Below are 20,954 nucleotides of genomic sequence, written 5' to 3' on the forward strand. Positions count from 1 at the left end.
TAACCTAACATGTCATTTTCCTAAAAAAAAAAACAGCCACCGCACTGCCGCTCCTCCCTTGACCAGTCGCCGCACCTCCTCTGCCCCTCACTGCCCTTCTCCTTGCCCCGCAAATCTACCCCCTCCCCCGTAAAATTTCCCACAGCCCCGCAAAACCCTAAACACTCTTCTCCTTCCCCATAAAACCGTCAGCCGCCTTTCCCACCACCCTCAAAACCCTAGCGCCTAGGGTTTCGAGGGTGGTAGGAGAGGCGGCTGATGGTTTTACGGGGGGAGAGGATTGTTTAGGGTTTTTTGGGGGGTTGTAGGAAGATTTACGAGGGGGAGAGGGGTAGCGCAGCGAACGGCGACGAATGGTGGGGGAGGAGCGGTGAGTTGGCTTGGCCTTTTATTTGGCCTCTGCACTAGTAGTGAAGAGGCTGGTGGTGGATGAAAAAGGTGGGAATTGAAGGAAATGGGTGGTTGTATGGTAGTGATGTGGTGGTGGGACTGGTTGCTAATTTCTCATTGTTTTTCAAAACAAACAACATAACAAATTTAAGGGTTTTTCATTCCATTTCTTTCCCTTTCTTCATTCCATTCCGATTACCCCTTTCAAACCAAACGACCCCTTAGGTTATAGAGGGGCATTTTAGTTATAAATTTAATACAAATGGCTAAAATTAGTTTGAGGAATTTTTTTTTCCCCAATCCGTTATAGATTAAAATTAGACAATTTATTCATAATTGTAATGAGTTTTTCTGATCACAAATGTCCACATTTTACATGTACTCGCTTAAATTCTTTGACCTCGATCACTAACATCGCTAACTTGGGTACAGTTAGGGGGGTCTCGAACTCCTGATCCCATACTGTAACCCACTGATCCATGGCTGGTACTGTTTTTTCTCTTGCCTCGTCTAATGAGACTCCCACAACTTCAACCTGGGGAAGAAAGAGTGATTAGAGAACTCTAAAACTGGCCATGTCATTATTCTAAGCTTGTAAACTGTAATGGTATGCAAAAGTGCAAATAGAACATTAAGATTTAATTAGACTACCTGCTGTGAAGAAATCTGGTGGGGATTCCTCATCAAACTCTCACTGGAAGTCCAAATGCCAGCCAATGCCCAAATACCTTCACCTGTACAGTAAACAAGCAAGGGAAGCAAATAAATCCTGAAATCTACATCTTAATAAGTATGCAAACACATAAATGTAGTTCATCTTATGAATTAGATCTGAAATTAATATCATGATCTTGAATTAGGACCTAACAAAATCAGATCCTAAAATATGAAATATAAATCAATTCTTAACAAATTCAAAACCGTTTTATTAATTTCATAGTGTCAAAGAACTAATCTGGAATTGATTCATTATTTTACATACTCTGTATAAATCTACTTGATGACATACTAAATCCATTAACTCTATTCAGGCTACTTTACCAATTGACTCTATTATAGGCAATCTCTAAACAAATATTATAGCACCTATTTATAGCTGTAAATAGGCCGCACTATAAACTATTGTCAATGCTCAATTTAAAATTTAAAATTTTCCTGAGCTACACATAAACCACTAAATTTATAGAAAGCCCTCGCGGATGCTAGTCACACTACAAATTAAATCACTGACACTGCCAATACAGCTAATTTATAAGATAATTATGGCTCATGAACTACCGTTTCATAACAATCCATCAACCTCTAATACCCAATTCTGGCCAGTTTCAACCACCACCGAGCCATCAACACACTAATACATCTGACAGTTGGTCACAATGCAACCCTATACACCAGCCCTTTCTTTTTCCTAGCGCTTTGATGAGTTAGTACATTCCCAAAAATGGCAGGCAACTAAAAAAACAAAGAGAAGATAATAACAGTCAAAAAATAAGCTTGATTCTCAAAGATAATAATCGCAATTCTCAAACAAAGCTTTATATAGGCATGCCAAATTTCCAAGAAAAGTACATAACACATGATCCACATCATCATTGCCAAATATAATTTTAGTACCATAGAATTGGAAAAGATGTACTAAACTACTAAATATTTTATAAAAGAGAGATGCTTCTAAGAAGCTACAGGAGGTTAATCAGTGTGGACAAGCATCATCTTAAAATGAATTCCTTACCTAAGCTTACATTCATCACAAAATGATTCTCCGAAGTTCGATTGATGAGTTGGTCCTGAAAATTCTTTTGATGCTCAGTCATAGTAGCATACAATATAATCTCTCTCTCTCTATACAGACTCAGCAGATCATAAAATAAATATATTTTTTTCAATTAATCACAAAATAAAGTACGAGTATATCAAAGTTTACAGCTTTTAATAAAAAATAAATAAATAATAATAAAAAAAAAAGCTCAAATGCATGCCTGACCCTCCTTTTCTCTTCTACTTCCTCTTTCATATTTTTTCATTGCTACACATTCCAGACAGATCAAACCTGAATAAAATTATCTCACCATAAATATTGAACAGCCTAACAATCAAGTGACACAAAATAAAGGCATGTAATCTCATTAACCTTTCCTCAAAGTCCAAATAATTTTTAGTCAATATCACATTTGAGTAGAGGAGCAAGCACTTAACACTCAAAAATGATCAGAGTCCAAATTCAACAAGAGCAGCATTAAACGCATAGCATTCAAAATCATCAAGTTTTTTTAATAAATTGCTCAGTCACTAAAATACAAATATATTTATTCAGAAGCACCAGCAATGAATAAAATTAAAAGAAAGTTTCCTAAAAGAGAAGGGTAAATGCACAAATTCCAACTGACGATAATCAGTGTGGTTCATGCAGCATTAAAAGGCTTCTGCACAGTAATGATTTAATGAAGATATATACTACAATTTTATAGCCAATATCAAAGAGGCTACTTGATGACATACTACATCTATTGCTAAAATAAAGTGCCTAGTCCTTGAGATATAGCCTTGAGCTAATGCCAGCACGCAAAAAGCCTCAATACTGAAAGAAAACAAATACTAATCCTCTACCAATTGACTCTATTATAGGCCATCTTTTAAAATAAATAAACAAGTAAATAAAACAAAATAAAATAAAAAAGCTCATTTCCTCAAAGAAGAAAATGTCTCAAGTCTTAACCACCACCAAAAGTTTTTTTTTTTTGTTTTTGTTTTTGTTTTTTTTTTTTTTTTTTTTACAACGGTCATAAAAGGGACTAATCCCCAAAAAAACTCAAAAAAGTGCAAGTCACAAAGAACTGCCAATTTTTGTCCGAAATTCTGCAAGTCACGTACTGATACAATAATCGCCTTTAACCATCTTGAGAGTATTATACTACCCACAAATAATCTTCGAAAAGACATAATCCCTAATATTATAAGATGACTATTGACAAGTCTTCCCATACCTGCCTTCAAATTTATAAAAACAACAAAGTAGCCTGAATTTGGCCAAGCAAAGTCTTCAAAATACTCCCAATCCACAACAGGGTTTTCTAGACTGAGTGGCTTGTCATTGGGTACTCATTCTATTGTCCCTCACTACTTTTATAGGTATAATTTTGTTTGTTTTTTTTTTTTTTTTTTTTTTAAAGGAACTATTACAGGTAAAGTTGATAAAGCAAAATGAATAAAAGATTAATTTAAACAATATAACTTACAAAAGTGAGAAGGGAAAGCAGGACAAGCTTATTCTATACTGGGAAGATAACAACACTAGTGCCAAACTGCCAATATCACTACTGCACACTTCCTTAAAAGCAAAGCTCAGTGGTCTCTATAAACTTTCTACTTTCATCTCAAAAATCAAATAATGATGATTTAACGAACCCTCCTTGCTTAGATCACTTTCCAATTATTTCATCATTAACTAATAGGAATAGTTAAACCTCTTATAAAGAAAGGACAAGATCCATAAAATTAAAACATAATAAAACTTTGAGAAAAACAAAAGCCTTATGAGAAGCATATTTGTAGGGTAAAGAGGATTTGTCACAGGACTCAATGGTATATCAAGTTTTAATAAAAAAAAATAAAAAATTGAATGCTAGATGTCAAGTAATTAGCATGAATAATAGTCTAATAGTCTTAGAAAGCTACAGGAAGTCAATATCATTCAAAAATCAATACCTAACCAAAGATCATAATGCAAACACAGAGTGCTAGTCGGTCTGCTTAGTCAAATTAAAAGGCAATGACGAAATTACCTATGACCCTTTCTGCCATTTTTCCAACTTTTATAACAAAAAACATAGCCAACGCAAAGCAAAAACCTCAAGATAAACTACATTCTTTTACTAAAGCAACACATGAGGAAACAAAAATGCAACATTAATACCTTGAACAGTATTAGGAGAACATCAAGCAGTTGATAAGGCAGATCAGCAACAGCACAACAGTCCAAAAAAAGCACCTGGAAAGATCAGTTCCATTTAACATGAGAATAGAACAGCCAAGATGAATAGGCCAAGTGGCCAACCAAATCAACTTAGTTGTTATTCATGGTACTAAATGAAACAACCTGCTTAGAATAATGTAGGCTGCTAAGGCCAATCAGAAACAATCACTTACAAAACGGACATCAACACACATACTTATAAAACCCCATAAATTAACTCAAAAATCTAGTGCTTAATTATAAAACCCCATAAAATCATTAATTCTCTTGGGACAAACTAGGGATTTTAGTGAAGACTACCAGCCTCATACAGTCATTCTCCTTTCAGGTTGGAATCCTGTTTGAAGCACATTCAGGAGAATAGTGTCTAACAACAACGCTTGTTTACGGAAATCAGACTTCTGCTTACAAAAAAGTGAAAATTCAGCAATAACAGCAAAACTTAACAAAAGCAACAGAAATATTGAACACAAATCTAAACAATTACTCAGCATAGGTCACTACAACAGTTTAGTTAAGAAACAGTTTCAAAGGGTGGAACGAGAGATCTGCAAAATCTGAAATGCATCATCTAACTTTACACAAACATCAACAACTCGGGTCTACTATAGATGTTTTCTCCTTCATTTTCCAAAGTTGGATAAGCAGCAACAAGAGCATCCTGAGCTCCAATATACAGAGAATTATATATCTTCCAGTAGACTTCCCTTACTTTCCTTGCTGGGTGGAACAAACCCTGCAGACAGTAGTTCAGTATTGCAGCGGCACCCAATGCAACTCTCATTCCCTCAATGGCTTCTGTAACAGCGTTAATAACGTGAGGTGAAGTCTCGAAGATATTGGGCCACACGTAATTCATAAGGTGCACCAAAGCATCTTCACAGCCTAGACCTGCAACACCAAGAGCCATATGTTTCACGGCAGAAGCTGCAGTCTGACGATGAACCAGGTCCCTGTCCATAAGAGCATCTTCAAGGAGAGGAGTCACGGCATAGATATAATCCTTTCCCATTTCACCAATATATTCAAAGAGGAAAGACAGAGATTTGAGGACACCATTCTGCACGTTAAGCTCAGGAACACGGTATTCATTCATAAGAGCTGGCAAAACGGTGAAAGGTGAGCAAGTCTCAGCAACGATTGCAATAGCCACGGTTGTACAAACACGATTCTGACGTTCTTGCACCTTAAGGTTGTTAAGAAGAGTAGCCAAGACATCCTGAGGTCCAATAGCTTTGGCGATGTACCCAAAGGTGTTGACAGTGGCTCTTCGAATTCCTTTCTTGTGAGCCTTGAGCATCTCCAGAAGCTCAAAGCATATCCTCATCCACTCTCTTGCAGGAACAAATTCTGCTCCACGATCTGCAATACGTCCCACAAGATCAATGCAGTTCTCCTGTACTTTCTCATGCCTGTTCTTTAAAATAGGAGTCAACCTAGGTAGCAAATCTTTGATTGGTGGAGTCATCTTGGTCATACCAATGACGTTAACAATTGCTTTCAGTGCTCCCAAGATTGAACCCAGCACTTCTGGATACTCCTCTCCTAGATACTCGTACAAAACCACACCCAAGTGACCCATAAGCTGCTCCTCTCCACACTGTTTCATAACCACTGCAATTCGGGAGATAAGGTCAGCAGCCTGCTGTCTTACTTTTGCACTCTTGTTATTCAAACGCCACTTAATTGTACCACATATCTGGGGGAGATAAGGTTTGACCCTTTGGCCAAGGGCATTGACCACAGCGCCAAAACCATTAAGCATGACATTGGCATCATCACTTGTCTGCTCTTGAAAGGCGTACAGAATACCATCAATCAGAAGCTCCTCCAAGCGAGATTCAATATCAGATGCCCCCAAGTTTGTCACAACTTTCTCTATTGTCTCCATGACCATACGCCTATAGGGTTCACTCTCATCTTTAAGATCCTCCACTATCCTACCAACTATATCAGCAACGCCAACCTTGTTGGCTATCTCTACAGTAGTTTCCACAAGCTGCTTGTAATTTCTTCGGTCAAGAGCCATTCTCCTAACCCAAAAGTTCTTAAAGAATTCAGGAAGGATATCACTTCTAATGTAGTCAGCCTCTACACCCTCAGTGCTAACACACTGCTTAACCACTTTCAGAACAATCTTCTTCATTTCTTCATCTGGTGACTGGAACTCTCGAATAAGAATAAACATAACTTCTTTTGTATAGTAGCTAGCATAAAGAGCATCCATCAACGGAATGATAAAACCAATGGCCTTCAGGAATGCAGCCAAGACCTTTCCACGGTGTGATCTGATACCTTTCCACAAAGGTTTCAATACAGAGTCAAAACTCTCAATACCATACGGGGCTGAAGCCTCAGCTAGAGCTGCCAGAGAAAGCGCAGTAATTGTTCTGACCTTCTGGTTCTCATCATTAAGACCATGTTCTATGATCTCCACCAAAGATCTTAAGTGCGGCAGAACAGCACAACCAATCAAAATGGCTATCTGTTGGACAATCTTAATACCTGTATGCCTAGCTTGCCATGACTTCTTACTTTGACAAACTGCCTTTAAAAATGGCAACAGGGCAGGTATACCTAGAGCTGAAGCAACAACACTAAAAGCCCTTGCGGTTGTATTCCTGACATACTCATCAATATTATCAATATCCGGTCTCATGGCAGCAATCATAGTAGCCAATCCAGCAGCCTTGCTCAAGTTTGAAATAATCTCCCTCCCCTCAACACGAGCATAGTAGTCTTCATCAATTAAGAGTGGCTCAATAACCACAAGAATTTTGTGCACAAAAGGTCGAACCAACTCATCAAGCTTGTACAGCACCCTGTCAATAACTTTCACAAGAAGATGTCGTTCTTGGTCTTCCAATGTCGGCTGCATAAGCAGAGGCAAAATTTGGTTAAACAACGGACCAGCACCAAATTCTCTTGCTTTGTCAGTGAGTTGTCGCAATGCAGTCTTCCTCTGAGGAGGAGTACCATTTTTCACTTTAAGTAGCAACTTCATAATCTTTCTTTCCTTCTGCTCCTCGGGTGACAGATCTTCCTCGTTTTCATCATTCAACAACGCCTGAAAATATTGATAATCCTCAGGTTTCATAAATGGCAACCCATTAGCAGGCTCCTTTCCAACATCAAATTGCTGATTCCTGTCTTCAACTGGTATTTGATAAAGTGGAGTCCCCATTGGAGTGGGTGTGGCAAGAAGCTTCCTTGCTGGAGTCCTAATTGGCACATATGAAGCAGGAGGATCCAAGATCTTATATCCTTCAGGTGGGAACATGGAATCAAGCTCTTCATCAGTCAAGGGTCTGTTCCTCTCTTCAATATCCTTCTCCCACTTCATCAAGTTATACTGTTCTGGAGTTACAGGGCCACGCAGATTAATCTGCCCAGGAGTAGGTGTAGCCATATCAAGTCCACCAACAGGTGTCACACCAGGGGTCATAGCCGCAGGAGTTGCCCCAGCCATGGGTGTTGCACTCCCCATGGTAGCTGGAGTCTCATCCCACCTTGATCTCTGACGTTTTGGTGTTGGTGTTGCCATACCAGTGATTTTTGGAGTGGCATCCCAAGTCGATCCAGCAGGAGTGGCACCAGGAGTGAGCCCACCAGCAGACGGAGTAGAATCAGAATCTTGTGCACGGCCAGGAGTTGGTGTCTCATCCCACCTATTCTTCCGAGCAGATGGTGTAGCATCGCCAAGTCTCCCTGGTGTAGGAGTGGCATCCCACCTTCCAATTCCAGGGGTAGAATCGGCTAAATCCCAGTCAGAGGAAGACTTCGCTTTCTTTGCTACACCCTCATCCCCTTGCTGATCCTGAGATTGATCCCACCTATTTCTCCTCTTCTGAGAAGGCTGAGCTTGAGCAGCAACACCACCACCAGCTCCTTTCTCCTCTTCCAAACTCTTCTTCTGCTCCTCCTCTTCTTTCTTCTTTTTAGCAATCAATCGCAACGTCTCCTCCTTATCTCTCCTCAGTGCCTCCTCCCTCATCACATCAGCATAAGTCCTGACACCAACATCCGGGGTCTTATCCCCCATTGCAAAAGCATCATGCCTCGCAGGAGAAATAACCCGATCAAGCCTCCTCCTCCGATAATCATCCTCACGATCAATAATCCTTTGTGGCTTCCTCAACCCATCATCATAGTCAGCCCCAGCACCAGGCATTTCCTTTAAAAGAGACTTCGGAGCCGTGTAAGAAGCCAATTTCCGAGCCACCTCATTATCCATAGCATCGGCATTATCTTCATCGTCATCAACAGGGATTGACTGGACATAATCCTCCCTCCCACTACTCCCATAAAGATCAGTATCATAGGTAAGAGATGAAAGTGAGGCTAGTTCCTGCTCCATCTTCTTCCTCTCCTCCTGAGTTTTTGCTATCTCTGGGTCTATTGACGCCATTTCTCAAATCTAAACTGTTAACCCTTCCTATTCACTTCAACAGAAATCTGTACCAAAAATAAATAAAATCTAATGAGTTCAACCAGCAAATTAAAACATAAACAATAATCTCAATCAAAGAAAAAAAATTCAAGCTAATCAAATCATAAATTCACAGAAAATTGCAAGAAAAGAAACAATCAAGCATACAATCAAGAGATTAAATTGAAATTGCAAATCAGAAAAGTATGAGCAGGAATCAAAAACACGAATCTAAAGAGAGAAATAGATACCTGGGAAAAGAAGATGCAGTGCACGATAATGAAAGATACTTTTGGTAATTGTTATGTGGCGGTTTAATTAGTTGTATGCTGGGTGGCGCTATGACGGTGTAGGGGATGGGAGGTGGTGACTGGAGAGAGGATTGGAAATGGATAAAATGGTAAATAAACTGATTTAGTTTTTTTTTTTTTTTTTTTTTTTTTTTTGGCAAAATATCCAAAATTATACTCGTAAAAAAACCCTCTAAATAATTTTTTAAATTCCTCATGAGACAATTTGAAAATAAAGATTACATAAACAGTGTCCCTCATTGCCAACAAGGGCAGCAACAGTGCAACACAAACAAACAAGGCAAGATAAACAATCACTACAATAAATAAGATCCACGTAAATCTCCCGTAAATCTCCCTCTTAGGTGAAAATTTCTCCCTATTAGCTTCGAAGGGCAACTAAAATTTCGTCCTCTTTGATCACAGTCAAAGAGGGCAAAAAATTTCGCCCTAAAAATGATCCAAATTACACAATTTGAAGCTCAATGTTATACTTAATATATTACAGCCAATTAGAAATACAGTTTATTGGAAGGTGATTAGCATGTTCATTATTTATAAACATAAATAGATAATTAGACAATTTCCTATCAGCATAATAATTCAAGTGTCATTTGGAATTAGGCTTTGCAAAATCAGCCATCACTTAAAAATTAGAATTATATATCATCATACAACTCAAGAAAGTACTTAAAACTACAGTATGCTAATGCTGCCTTGATCTTATTACTTGAGCATGAGCTCGTTGTTCATCCCTATAACCTCATTCGTAATCCTAATCACTAGCAGATTTTTTTTGAAAATCCATTATCAAAAACTCCATTAGCAACAATTAGGAAATCCACAGTCTATCTGACATAGCCTCTATATTACTTGCATAATTAAAAACCCCAAAAACTTGCAGAGTTACAATACTAACATGCAGCAACAAATTGATAAAGAAAAAAATCAACAAATTTAGAGCAAGGATTTCGAGAATCAACAAATTCTTACAAAATCAAAAGCTTAATCACATAATTTTGAGCCAAAATTAGTAGAATTGCAAAAATTTAACAAAATCGATACCTTATACTTGCGATTTGAACGACTTCGAGCAATGATTTGGAGAAACAATGTGTAAAATCTGAACGTTTAGTAGGAGCGAAGAACTAGAGTAGCAATTTTTGAGAATTAGAGTAGCGCGATTACGAAGGAAAAAATTAGGGTTCATACATTTTTACTGGTTAATAAGAGAGAGAACGTTTTTTTTTTTTTTTTTTTTTTTTTTTTTTTTAATTATGGCCGGTTTTGTTCAATTTATCTCGATGTTAAATACCGTCAACAATATTTATCAAAACCGCCAACATTTATGTTGAATGGACACAAATTTACCCTTATTTAGACCCTACCCATCTTCTTCTTTCTCTTTTAATTTTTTTCTCTCTCATCACCCACAAAAGGCACAACCACCACTTCTCAACTACCATCAACCACAACAGCGGATGTACATCGGAGGTGAAGGGAAGCAGCAGCCGTACGTAGGAGGTGGAAGAGCAGCGACGCCGATTACCATAGGGGGCATCACGATGGTCGGCAAAGTAGTTCATCCCCATTTTTTTTTTCATAATCATTGTTGCTCACACAAAGCCAAAACACCACGGTAACCGGTTTAGGCGCTGGTCACCGTGGTCAACCGACGTGCAAAACCGATCACTCGGGAAAGGTAACTAGTTTTGAACGTCGATCATCATGGTCAACCGGCGTTGGAAACCGTTTTCCGCCCCGGGTGATCGGTTTTGCATGCCGATTTGTACTGGTTAGTGGTTATCAGAATATAAAGAAACCACCAACCTTCTGCCAATGAGGGAAGGTGGTGCCGTGGTAGGTCGTTTTTACCGATGATTCTTGGCTGTTGTTGGTGGTTCCAGCAAGGCAACAACACAAACAAAAAATCTGGTGGTTGTGGCTTGTGGGCGGTGATGGTAGATGGTGGTGGTCATGGTGGCGTGATGTTGGTCGTGGGTTATGGTGGCAATGGTGGTTGATTTTGTGGTGGTTGAGTTTGAGGCTTAGTGGACTTAGGAGAGAGAAAGCAAAGTAGGGATGAGTAAGGGTAATTTTGTCTCTTCATCACTTTTGTTGGCGGTTTGATAAAAAAAACGTTGGAGGTATTTAGCAATCCACATTTTAATGGGACAATATACCCCCTTCTAAATAAATAAATAAATAAATAAATCAATGATATAGGTTATCACATTTACATTTATTTACCTTTGTGATGTTTGTATCCTTCAATTTCCTCCCCATGGAAACTCACCAACGCAAATCATATTTCAGAAAACAAACTAATAAATTCAACGAGTATTTGACTTGTATACCCGAGTGAACCATGTACATGATATACTCGATAAAACTAAAAAAAGCATAAAGAACAGTTTAGTGTTTGAAAAAAAGCACACTAATATATGTTTGACAAAAAACATAACATTGCAAGAGAACATAAACTTTTTACTGAAAGAACATCATAATACATCAATGAACAAATAGTTTAAATTCTAAGAACATAATGATCAAACTCAAAGAACATATGCTTGCATTCTTAAAAAATGTCTATAATATTCTTTTTTTCGCCCATGTTCTTTAAAATATGCATAATTTTATTTCCGAATGCTCAATGCATTTTCCCAAACACACATTAGGCTTTTGTTGACAATCATATAAGCACCTAAAATAATAATAAAATAAGATTTTCTAAATATTAGCTCTATCCTAGAAATCTTCTGACCAAGAAAAGTACTAGTATAATCGATTCCCTCAAAAAGTAGGCGAAAATGCACCGTACTCTGCCATGTCTAGCTATCCCTTCCCTCTTCCATACAATTCCATGGACGATTTCTCCCCACAAAATGAGTAAAATATCTGAGCCAAAAATGTTCAATCTACCAAACAATAACTACAATCATCAATCTTGCCATGGGTCATTCTCTGTAATGACTTCAGAGGGTTCAACCACTTGGCCATCTGTAGCTTCTTCAGCTGTCGCACCACTTTCTGATGAATTGTCTTCCGATGAGCCTTCTGCACTTTCATCTAATCTTCCCCATCTCCCTCCAAGGGCCATTGTCATCATCTCATAGATCTTGTTTCCTAAGTCTGAAGGGCTGTCAGGCTGCAAACAACATCGTAGCATGTTAAAACTAATCACATGAAAATACCAAGCTGATTTCCGTAGGAGTTTGTAACTCACCGTGAATCCACTGGATACAAGGGCTGTTTCATATAGGAGATCAACAGCTCTTATGGCATCATTGCTGTCCGGTGCATTCTTGCAGGCAGCCTATAAACACCAAAATAAAAATAACCCATTAGTCACCCACTCAACATAGATATTCCCTCTGTCCCACTATGAATAGTCCTTAAAAGACTGCCCAATTTCCTCTTTTATTAACATGATCCACACCACCTCTTTACTTTATTTACTACCCCTATGTATAAATAGCAATTATACCAACCTACGCAATACAACTCTTAGCAAATGTGAAGAAAATGGGATGGGGAAATCTTTAATGAACGGAGGGAGTAACAGTTTAGCCAAATATGATATTTCCATATTTGTAGAAGCCATTACAATATTAAAATAAGATCAAAGATATGCACTTGTCAAGCAAAAACTTAGGGTATACTTTATTTCAGGCCATCTAATTTCAACAGATGGATATATCAAACAGTATATTGCAATTGCAATTCTGAGGAGCTTCAAGAAAAGATGATTCAGCTAGCACTAAAGCCTGCAACTTAACAATTTGCGCATACTATAACTCTATAAGTAGTTTAGTAAGGTTTTCCTCTAAGATTTTTCTCTAACAAAGGCTCCAGAACCACCCACCTCTCTCTACTTTTTCACAATTTGAAATCTATTACCTATGGGCCATTATTAATGTTTGTAACACTTATTAACAGATTTTAGAAACATATGAGTTTATTTACATTCCTGTTTCATCATTGTGAGTTAGAGCTAAATAAATATAATATAAAACTTACATAAAGGTCTTTAACAATGGGGTGATCAGGATTGATCTCTAATATTCTCCGGCCCCTCATGAACTCCAAGCTTGAGGTGTCTCCAAGAGTTTGAGCTTTCATCAACCTAAAGGAGAGCAGTAATTGCGATCAAATTCGTAACACATAAACTTGCCCAAACTTGAAACCAAGAAGACACAACATAATTAGCATACCTTTCCATGTTTGCTGACCACCCAAACTTCCCAGAAACAAGGACACAAGGAGATGAGGCAAGACGTTTTGAGACTTGGACCTTTGCAACCTTATCACCAAGTTGTTGCTTCATCCAATCACACAGAAGATTAAACTCTTGTTTAGTCTCCCGTTCCTTTACTTCGTCCTCATCACCTGAGAATTTTTTTTTTAAAAAAAAAAAAAAAAGGTTAAAAAGTTCTTTGATCATGTTACTAGATAACATTCCATACAGGAAAGATGAAAAAAGCAGACTAACCAAGTTCCAGGTCTTCCTTGCTGATATCAACAAACTTTTTCTCTTTATATGTTTGCAAGTTCTGGATGGCAACCTCATCTATAGGCTCAATCAAGAACAGAACCTGTAACAAATCACCAACGAGAACATGGATACACCGGTTTAGAAACATCATACAATTATTGATACAATTAAGTGGAAAAAATTTTCCATCTGATAAGCTAAGCAAGGAGAATCATTTTTCATTAGAAAGGGCTAATCTGCAGCAAATGCAAATGAAGCTATAAAAATACATATGGGTCAGTTCATCCACAGATTTGATATCTAATAGATCATAGTTAATTTAAAAAACACAACATACCTCAATTTCCTTTTGCATCAATTTCTCCAAGAATGGAGCACTCTTTGCACTTTTAAGGCTGTCTGTTGCCAAGTAGTAGATAGCATTTTGGTTCTCACCCATGTTTTCAACATAATCATCTAAGCTTATCAAGTCTTCCTCGCTTTTTGATGAGTAGAACCGCAAAAGAGGTGTAAGCCGTTTGTGGTTTCCAGTGTCCTCGATACAACCCAATTTTAGAAACTTACCAAAGTTCTCCCAAAATTTTTTGTAGTCCTAAAGCAAATTCACATTATATCAGTATTAGAGATAGTCTTCAGAGAGGATCATGCAATTAGATTAGAGTATTGCTAACCTCTTTATTTTCACTCTCTGATAACTCTTGCACCATGTCAAATGTCTTTCTTACTAATCTTTTTCTCATGATTCTTACCTGCATCACAGAAGGATCAAGTTCAGACCAATGATCATACAAATATTAATCAAATTATACAACCATATAAAGAAACCAGCAAGATCAACAAAAAAAAAAGGAAAAGGAAGTAGGCCTTACAATTCTGCTTTCTTGAAGAATTTCTCGAGACACATTTAGAGGAAGATCATTAGAATCCACCACACCCTTCACAAAACTCAAATATCGAGGGAACTGCAGAGGAATAAAGATATGACAGTAAAAAATAAGTACTTGTCCAAGTTGCCTGCATGAATGTTAACCTTGAAAACTATTTCTAAGTGCCATTGACCACCTCACTCTACAAAACAATTTGCAAGCAATGTTTGAAACTCTACGTCACTTAGTATCAAAAATCAACAAGTCAACCTCCCTAAACTGCATAGATTTGGTTTATTGGTTATTAGTATTAAAATAAAGGAGTGTTCACCCATGTAAATACTTGGTCATTTTATGAAAAGTTGCATGTCCTTAGTGCAAAATGAAATACATACTTCTATACCCATGTACGTAGAGTCATTTATTTTGAGCAGATATTCAACCTACTGATACTCCTGAACAAAATTAAACCTAATAAAGATTAGGTTAAATCTCTTTATAGGTGGCTAGTTTACCCTGACTATGGTTTAGACAAGATGTAACTGCAAAGTATGACACATGAAACAACTTGTCAAGCAAACTAGAACAACTTGCTCAAAGCAGGCATCAACCACAAGGAAACATTCACCTCACAATTCAACTGCCAAAAGTTTGAAAGGGAAAGCCAAAAATCAAATCAAATGTCTTGAAAATGGCAGACGGATACCTCAATATCAAGATTAAACAAAAATCACAGCTACACACTGACATTCAGTGATAAGACCTAGGAGAGCCACCGCACCCGCAGGGGGGGGGGGGGGGGGGCGGCGGCTAATTATCTAACTACCTCAAATAATTACACTGTATACAACTTCAAGCAATCCCCAAATAAGCTACCTTAAGCGATATGTGGTGTAGGCCTGAACACTTATATCTCACTCTCTTTCTTATGTCTCATGTGATGTAGGGCCCTCATTAAACTCTCCTACCACATTTTCAATACTTACATTTTCATTATCCCCCTAAAATGCCTACATTATCCAATTATCTACTCTTAATATGCATGCTCATTCTACCCATGCCTAAGAGGACGATAATATGCACACAAAAGGAGTATCTTCTAACTTATATTCCAGGTTCATAACTTGTAGTTCCTTCTACGACTAGTACTGAACTACTGATCAATAAATTCATTTTCAACCCTAAATGTTTTCCCGAAAACATAAAACATGAGCTCCACCTGTCTTTTGAACTTATTAAACCATTTTCAACTTTCTGATTTTATATATATATATATATATATATATATAGGGGAGGGATCCGGTGAGAATAGGTTCATATGTGAGAATTCATACTTATATGAGAACTGATTTTAAATTTAGAACATGTGAGTAAAAGTTTAGAACATACGAGTAAAAATTTAGAACATCTGATTAATAATTTAGAACATCTGATTAATATGTTTAGAACATTTGATTTAAGAACTAGAACAAGTGATTAAAAATTTATAAAATCTACTTTATGAAATTTTAAACATATGAGTAAAATTTAGAACATCTGTTTAAGATTATGAACATGTGAATAAAAATTTAGAACAAACTGATATAGAATATAGAAAGTGTGAGTAAAAAATTTAAAACATACGAATAAAAAAGTAGAACATACACTTTAAAATTTGGAACATATAATTAAAAATCTTAGAACACACATTTTAAAATTTAGAACATATAAGTTAAAATTTTGGAACAAGTTATTTAAAATTTATGATATTAAACTTAACTAATTTATGGTTTAGAACATGTGAGTACTAAATTTGAACATTTGATTTAATTTAGAACACCTAAGGAAAAGTTTAGAACATCAGATTTAAAATTTAGAACATACGAGTAAAAATTTAGAACATAAAGAGTGTTCTCACATAAGAAAAATTATCACATAAGAAAATTTCTCACGAGAGCCTCCCCCTATATATATATATATATATATATATATATATATATAAATTACAGCTGATAGATTTTTTTTTAAAACACAAATAAAAAAAATTAAAAAAAAAAAAAAAAAAAAAAAAAAAAAAAAAAAAAAACACACACACACACACACACACACACACAATTACACAGCTCATAGAAGTGACAGAACTGTAACTCTGCCTGAGAAATCTACATAATTCAAGTGCCACATATAGCATGAACAGAAAGACATATTGCCATGGATTTATATAGACCACCCAATTGTATAATTTGCAAGACTCACACTTGCTTGGTTAGCTAAAGGGAATTTCTGAGAAAGGCAAGATATAAAGAAACAAGGGGGAATACGAACCAGTTCACCATCGAAATCATCTGAAATGAAGACACGTTTTACATACAGCCGTATGTTCTTTGTCTTAGGACTTATAACATCTTCGTTATTCATAGGTGCCATCCCAGGGATAAAGAGAACACTCCGAAACTCCACTTCTCCCTGCAATTACATTTGCTCATGTCAAGTACAACCAAATACGTATCAATTGAAGGCCAAAACAAGAAAAGGCTAGATATATAATACCTCTGTCGTGAAGTGAGTATATGTAAGTGGGTCCAAGAATTCATTGAAAGTCTTCTTGTAGAATTCATAGTACTCGTCTTTTGGGACTTCTTTAGCACTTCGCATCTGAGACGTAAATTCAAAATGCATCATGATCAGTAATCTCTCATAGTACACTCAGAAAGCAAAAGAGTCCAAGATGCAACAATTTTAGATAACATTCCAATGAAAGAGGAAAGCACTCACCCATATGGGCTTAGTCTCATTGGTCAACTCCCAGTCCCAATATTTTTCAGTGACAGTCTTTGTTTTCTTCTTTCCATCCTAGAAGAAGAACAAGAAAATTAAAGCAAAATACCACTACTCTTAACATATATCAACTTCAAGAGCAAAATGAAACCTACCTCTGGTTTCTCTTCTCCCTCTTTTGGTTCTTCTTCTTCCTCCACCTGCAAGGCCAACAAAAAGTTCACATCATGCTGAACATCAAACAACTTTTTAAATGGTAGGGGCGTGTCTGTGCAAGTTCTTTGGACTAAATACATGTAATCAAGTCAGATTCACAATGAAGAATTTGTAGATTGTTATTTGTTAGGAAGTTCAATGTTGGTGTTTTATTAAGTGTTATAAATATTTGAATTTCAAATTCAGTTTACTGGAATCCAAAATTCTGATTCAATTTAACTTGCTATGAAATTAAAATAAATATTCAAAATGAACTCCGTTGTCTCATTGACATTTTAAGCTAAGATAACTTCAATAAACTTCTTTTTAACACCTTTTCAACCCACTAAGATACCGGAATCTAAATCATCCAAATACTTCTATGCAATAACAAATTATCAATTGAAGTATGACATTATGTGAGCTCACGGAACACACATTACTTGCAACCCTTATCCAAACCTGCCCCCTCAAACCCCAAACGAAAAAAAAAAATAATAAAAAATAAAAAAATGCTTGATTTAAAGCCTTTTTAAAGCCTCAACTACATACATACCCAGTATGTGAGGGGAAAACATTTGCACTATAATATAGATTGCAAATTAAGTTAGATTGATTGATTGTTATTTCTAAAATCAATTGGGTTCGGGATACTACAATACAATCAAATCAATTTCACCACTACCAAAAGGTGGCAAAGAAAGAACAATCCAAAACTTCTAAACCTTCACATTTCAAATCATTAAATGATAGACCATATACAAAAGCGACAAGGAAAATTCAAGCAAATGCTAGGAGTTCAATCTGCAGTAAAAATCAAACATAACAAGTACTAATGTAGCACATCTGCACATGTATTCTATGTTTCTCATAAACTTAACAGTGACATTGCTACATGTAAAAGGAAAAACATGTTACCTCCACAGTTTTTGATTTTTCTTGCCATGTGTAGATGGGAAAAGAAACAAATTGTGAGTAGTTCTTCACCAAATTCTGAATTCTGGCAGGGTCTGAGAATTCATACTTGTCATCAGGCTGAAAAGAAATTGGGAAATGAAAAAACAATTAGCAGGTATATGACCAAGATGACCCTCAAGTTTCCTCACGCACAAGCAATTAAGCAAATGAGCTTATGCAACTTCATAGGTATTATAAAGCAATAAAAGGCATATTCTTGTCCAGAAATGTACTTCTAGCTTGAACAAAAAATGATTTATCTAGCCAATATGCAGATTGCAGAAATCATAGAAACTAATGAACACAGCACACACATCAAAGTTACCACAAACATGAAAAGCATTTTAACCTCCAGTAGAAATTATTGTACATAACAACATATGGAATCAGCAAGTAAAAACATAAATACCCTTAGGTACAGCGTGATTTCTGTTCCACGCTTCAGGATCTTTTCAGGGTCAGTTTCTTCCCTGATTACATATGAGCTACTGTCAGCTGCTGCTTCCCAGATATACTGCTTGTCAGACCTTGGGCTCTTTGTAGACACAACAACCTGATGAGAGGAGCAAATTCTAGTTTAAAAATCTGTCTCGTTCATTAACTCCATAATCAAAGTAACAACAAAATAAAGTTTGCACAATCTCAGTACCCTGTCTGCAACCAGAAAGGCAGAATAAAATCCAACACCAAATTGTCCAATTAAACCATTGTCTGCACCAAGGTCTTGGTTTTCCTGCACATAAACAGAAAACTTTAGGAGATAAAGCTTATGAAAAGTACAGTAAATTATTAATGATTTCATGCACAGATTACTTTAATCAAAACATACAACTATATCACAAAAAAAGGTTTCGAGTACCTTCAATGCTTTTAAGAACTTGGAAGTGCCACTCTGTGCAATAGTACCCAAACAATCAACAAGCTCCTCTTTTGTCATTCCAATGCCAGTATCCCTAAAGATTGAGATACATACAAACTCAGAATTCGATAATTAATGAAATTGCAGCATATCGACTGATCGAATGCATACCTAATCGTGATGGTCCCATTATCTGGATCAGGTTTGATCCGAATTTCAAGCTCTCCTGCTTCCCCAAGTAGAGAGGGATCGGTCACACTTGAAAATCTTAGCTTGTCCAACGCATCACTTGCGTTACTGAACAGAAAAATCAATTCTAATCAGTTGATATTGCTCATTTTTATTTTATTTTCTTCCTACTCTATGCATTTATGCAAGATCAAAAAACCTCCAATTTGTCAAGATATTGCAAATGCATGTTTAGAGAACCGAAGTTCAACTGAGGTAATCAAGACATGATAAAGCAACTACAACTTCCTGAAAATGAATTCATTAAGGTTTAATCAAATCTTTGTTTTCTTGTCAAATTTTAAAAACACAACTACCCTAAGGACTTAAGTGCCCTAAAGCCGAGCCTAAAGCAAATGCCGGATTTAATGTTAACAAGGTAACAACGAAGCCACCATGGCGCGACTTGCTGGCTTGTTAAAACCTTCAAGTTCTATTGCTTTACAATAATCGCACAATTTACAAACTCCAAATTACATGTGAAATGAAAAAAATAGTACATATAATGTCACTCTTTGCGAGTGAAAGAAACAAACCTAACAAGTTCTCGAAGAAACACTTCCTTGTGACTGTATAAACTGTGAACAATCAAATCCAGCAACCTACTCACCTGCAATGAAAAACCACAGCAATTACACTCAACCTTATCGAAAACCCTCCAACAAAATCATAGATTGAACTAAATTCACCTAGTTTTGATTCATATCAAATTGTCAAATCCAATAACAATTACCCAACAACAAAATCCACTCAATTAAAAAAATAAACAATAAATAAAACGATAAATGCATCGAAACATTAATTACACCAATCGACGCGTAATAGAAAACCCACCTCAGCCTGGTACTCAAACTTCTCACCCTCAGCCTCAGGAGCCTCTTGTTCAGCAACAGCAGCATCACAACGAACAGACAATTTATTGGGTTTTCTCTGAAACTTCTTCCCAATGCTAAACTTTGGGCAATTCCTGGGTAATTTATTATGTGGGCAAAAACTACTGCTCAAATTCAAAACTTTGTTGTGGGTATTTTTGAGGGTGAAAGAAGAAGCAGAAGGAAGTGAAGCTAAAGATGCAGAAGCCATAGTTCTGCTAAGAACAGGTGCCATTGAAGAGAGAGAAAGGAGGGATTTTGAATGAAGATAAGTGAGGAATGAAGAGTGAAAGCCTCTCTTTTAGGCTTTCAGTTGAAAGGGTTTAAGGGAGAGAGTAGAGGGTTCTAGAAAATGAAGGAGGAAATTGGAAATGGAGTAGTAGTAGTATTTCCTTGGAGTGTTGCGTGTGGGATATTGTAAGGTGTAGATGATTCCCACATCATCATCTATTCATCTTATCGTATACTGTAAACGATTTTGTAATTAAGTACTCCCTCCGTCCTTTAATACTCCGTAGAAAGAAGCTACGGAGTAAAATGTAATTTAGGGACAAAAGGGATAATGCACAGCAGCACAAGGTATAACTAAAAGATATTAAAAAAAAATTGAAAGATGAAAGATATTAAAATTAATAATACAAAA

At 36.6% G+C, this 20,954-nt stretch overlaps 2 protein-coding genes and 1 pseudogene across 4 annotated transcripts; all 3 read right to left on the minus strand.

The window, feature by feature from the left end:
- Window positions 1-552: 552 nt before the first annotated feature.
- On the minus strand, window positions 553-4,785 carry LOC145558562 (uncharacterized). Of its 2 annotated transcripts, XM_081619850.1 has the most exons (6): window positions 4,664-4,785; window positions 4,304-4,378; window positions 2,375-2,440; window positions 2,123-2,177; window positions 1,042-1,124; window positions 553-925 (listed from the first exon to the last, which is right to left on the minus strand). In XM_081619850.1, the coding sequence occupies exons 3-6, from the start codon at window positions 2,402-2,404 to the stop codon at window positions 746-748; spliced, it is 348 nt and encodes a 115-aa protein (XP_081475976.1). In that variant the 5' UTR covers window positions 2,405-2,440; window positions 4,304-4,378; window positions 4,664-4,785; the 3' UTR covers window positions 553-745. The 2 variants fall into 2 exon arrangements, with proteins under 2 accessions (XP_081475976.1, XP_081475968.1); XM_081619842.1 differs by lacking the exon at window positions 2,375-2,440.
- A 35-nt stretch (window positions 4,786-4,820) lies between these two features.
- Window positions 4,821-10,347, minus strand: LOC145558556 (uncharacterized; annotated as a pseudogene). Its single transcript, XR_014092539.1, has 2 exons — window positions 10,148-10,347; window positions 4,821-8,818 (listed from the first exon to the last, which is right to left on the minus strand). The product of XR_014092539.1 is annotated as an uncharacterized LOC145558556 (transcript).
- A 1,281-nt stretch (window positions 10,348-11,628) lies between these two features.
- Window positions 11,629-20,670, minus strand: LOC145558576 (heat shock protein 90-5, chloroplastic-like). The gene is made up of 19 exons (XM_081619862.1): window positions 20,274-20,670; window positions 19,976-20,049; window positions 19,383-19,508; window positions 19,212-19,305; window positions 19,002-19,085; window positions 18,762-18,905; window positions 18,314-18,430; window positions 17,356-17,400; window positions 17,198-17,275; window positions 16,973-17,077; window positions 16,748-16,888; window positions 14,447-14,539; window positions 14,249-14,326; window positions 13,915-14,169; window positions 13,575-13,677; window positions 13,297-13,471; window positions 13,103-13,208; window positions 12,309-12,398; window positions 11,629-12,230 (listed from the first exon to the last, which is right to left on the minus strand). Exons 1-19 carry the CDS (start codon window positions 20,544-20,546, stop codon window positions 12,024-12,026), a joined length of 2,388 nt encoding a protein of 795 aa, XP_081475988.1. The 5' UTR covers window positions 20,547-20,670; the 3' UTR covers window positions 11,629-12,023.
- Between the last annotated feature and the right edge of the window lie 284 nt (window positions 20,671-20,954).

Source organism: Chenopodium album, chromosome 1 (genome assembly GCF_948465745.1).
Source record: "Chenopodium album chromosome 1, dcCheAlbu1.1, whole genome shotgun sequence".
NCBI classification, from domain to species: domain Eukaryota; kingdom Viridiplantae; phylum Streptophyta; class Magnoliopsida; order Caryophyllales; family Amaranthaceae; genus Chenopodium; species Chenopodium album.

Bases quoted from the DNA above. Each gene is read 5' to 3' on its own strand.
- LOC145558562 (XM_081619842.1), bottom strand. The intron at 2,178-4,303 runs GTATTAATGTTG...AAGAATTTTCAG, and splicing joins TTCTCCTAATACTGTTCAAG to GACCAACTCATCAATCGAAC. The intron at 926-1,041 runs GTAGTCTAATTA...TTTCTTCCCCAG, and splicing joins ACCAGATTTCTTCACAGCAG to GTTGAAGTTGTGGGAGTCTC.
- LOC145558576 (XM_081619862.1), bottom strand. From the start codon at position 20,546: ATGGCACCTGTTCTTAGCAGAACTATGGCTTCTGCATCTTTAGCTTCA. The intron at 19,509-19,975 runs GTTTGTTTCTTT...TTTTCTGTTCAG, and splicing joins TTTCTTCGAGAACTTGTTAG to TAACGCAAGTGATGCGTTGG. The intron at 14,327-14,446 runs GTAAGGCCTACT...TCTGTGATGCAG, and splicing joins TTCTTCAAGAAAGCAGAATT to GTAAGAATCATGAGAAAAAG.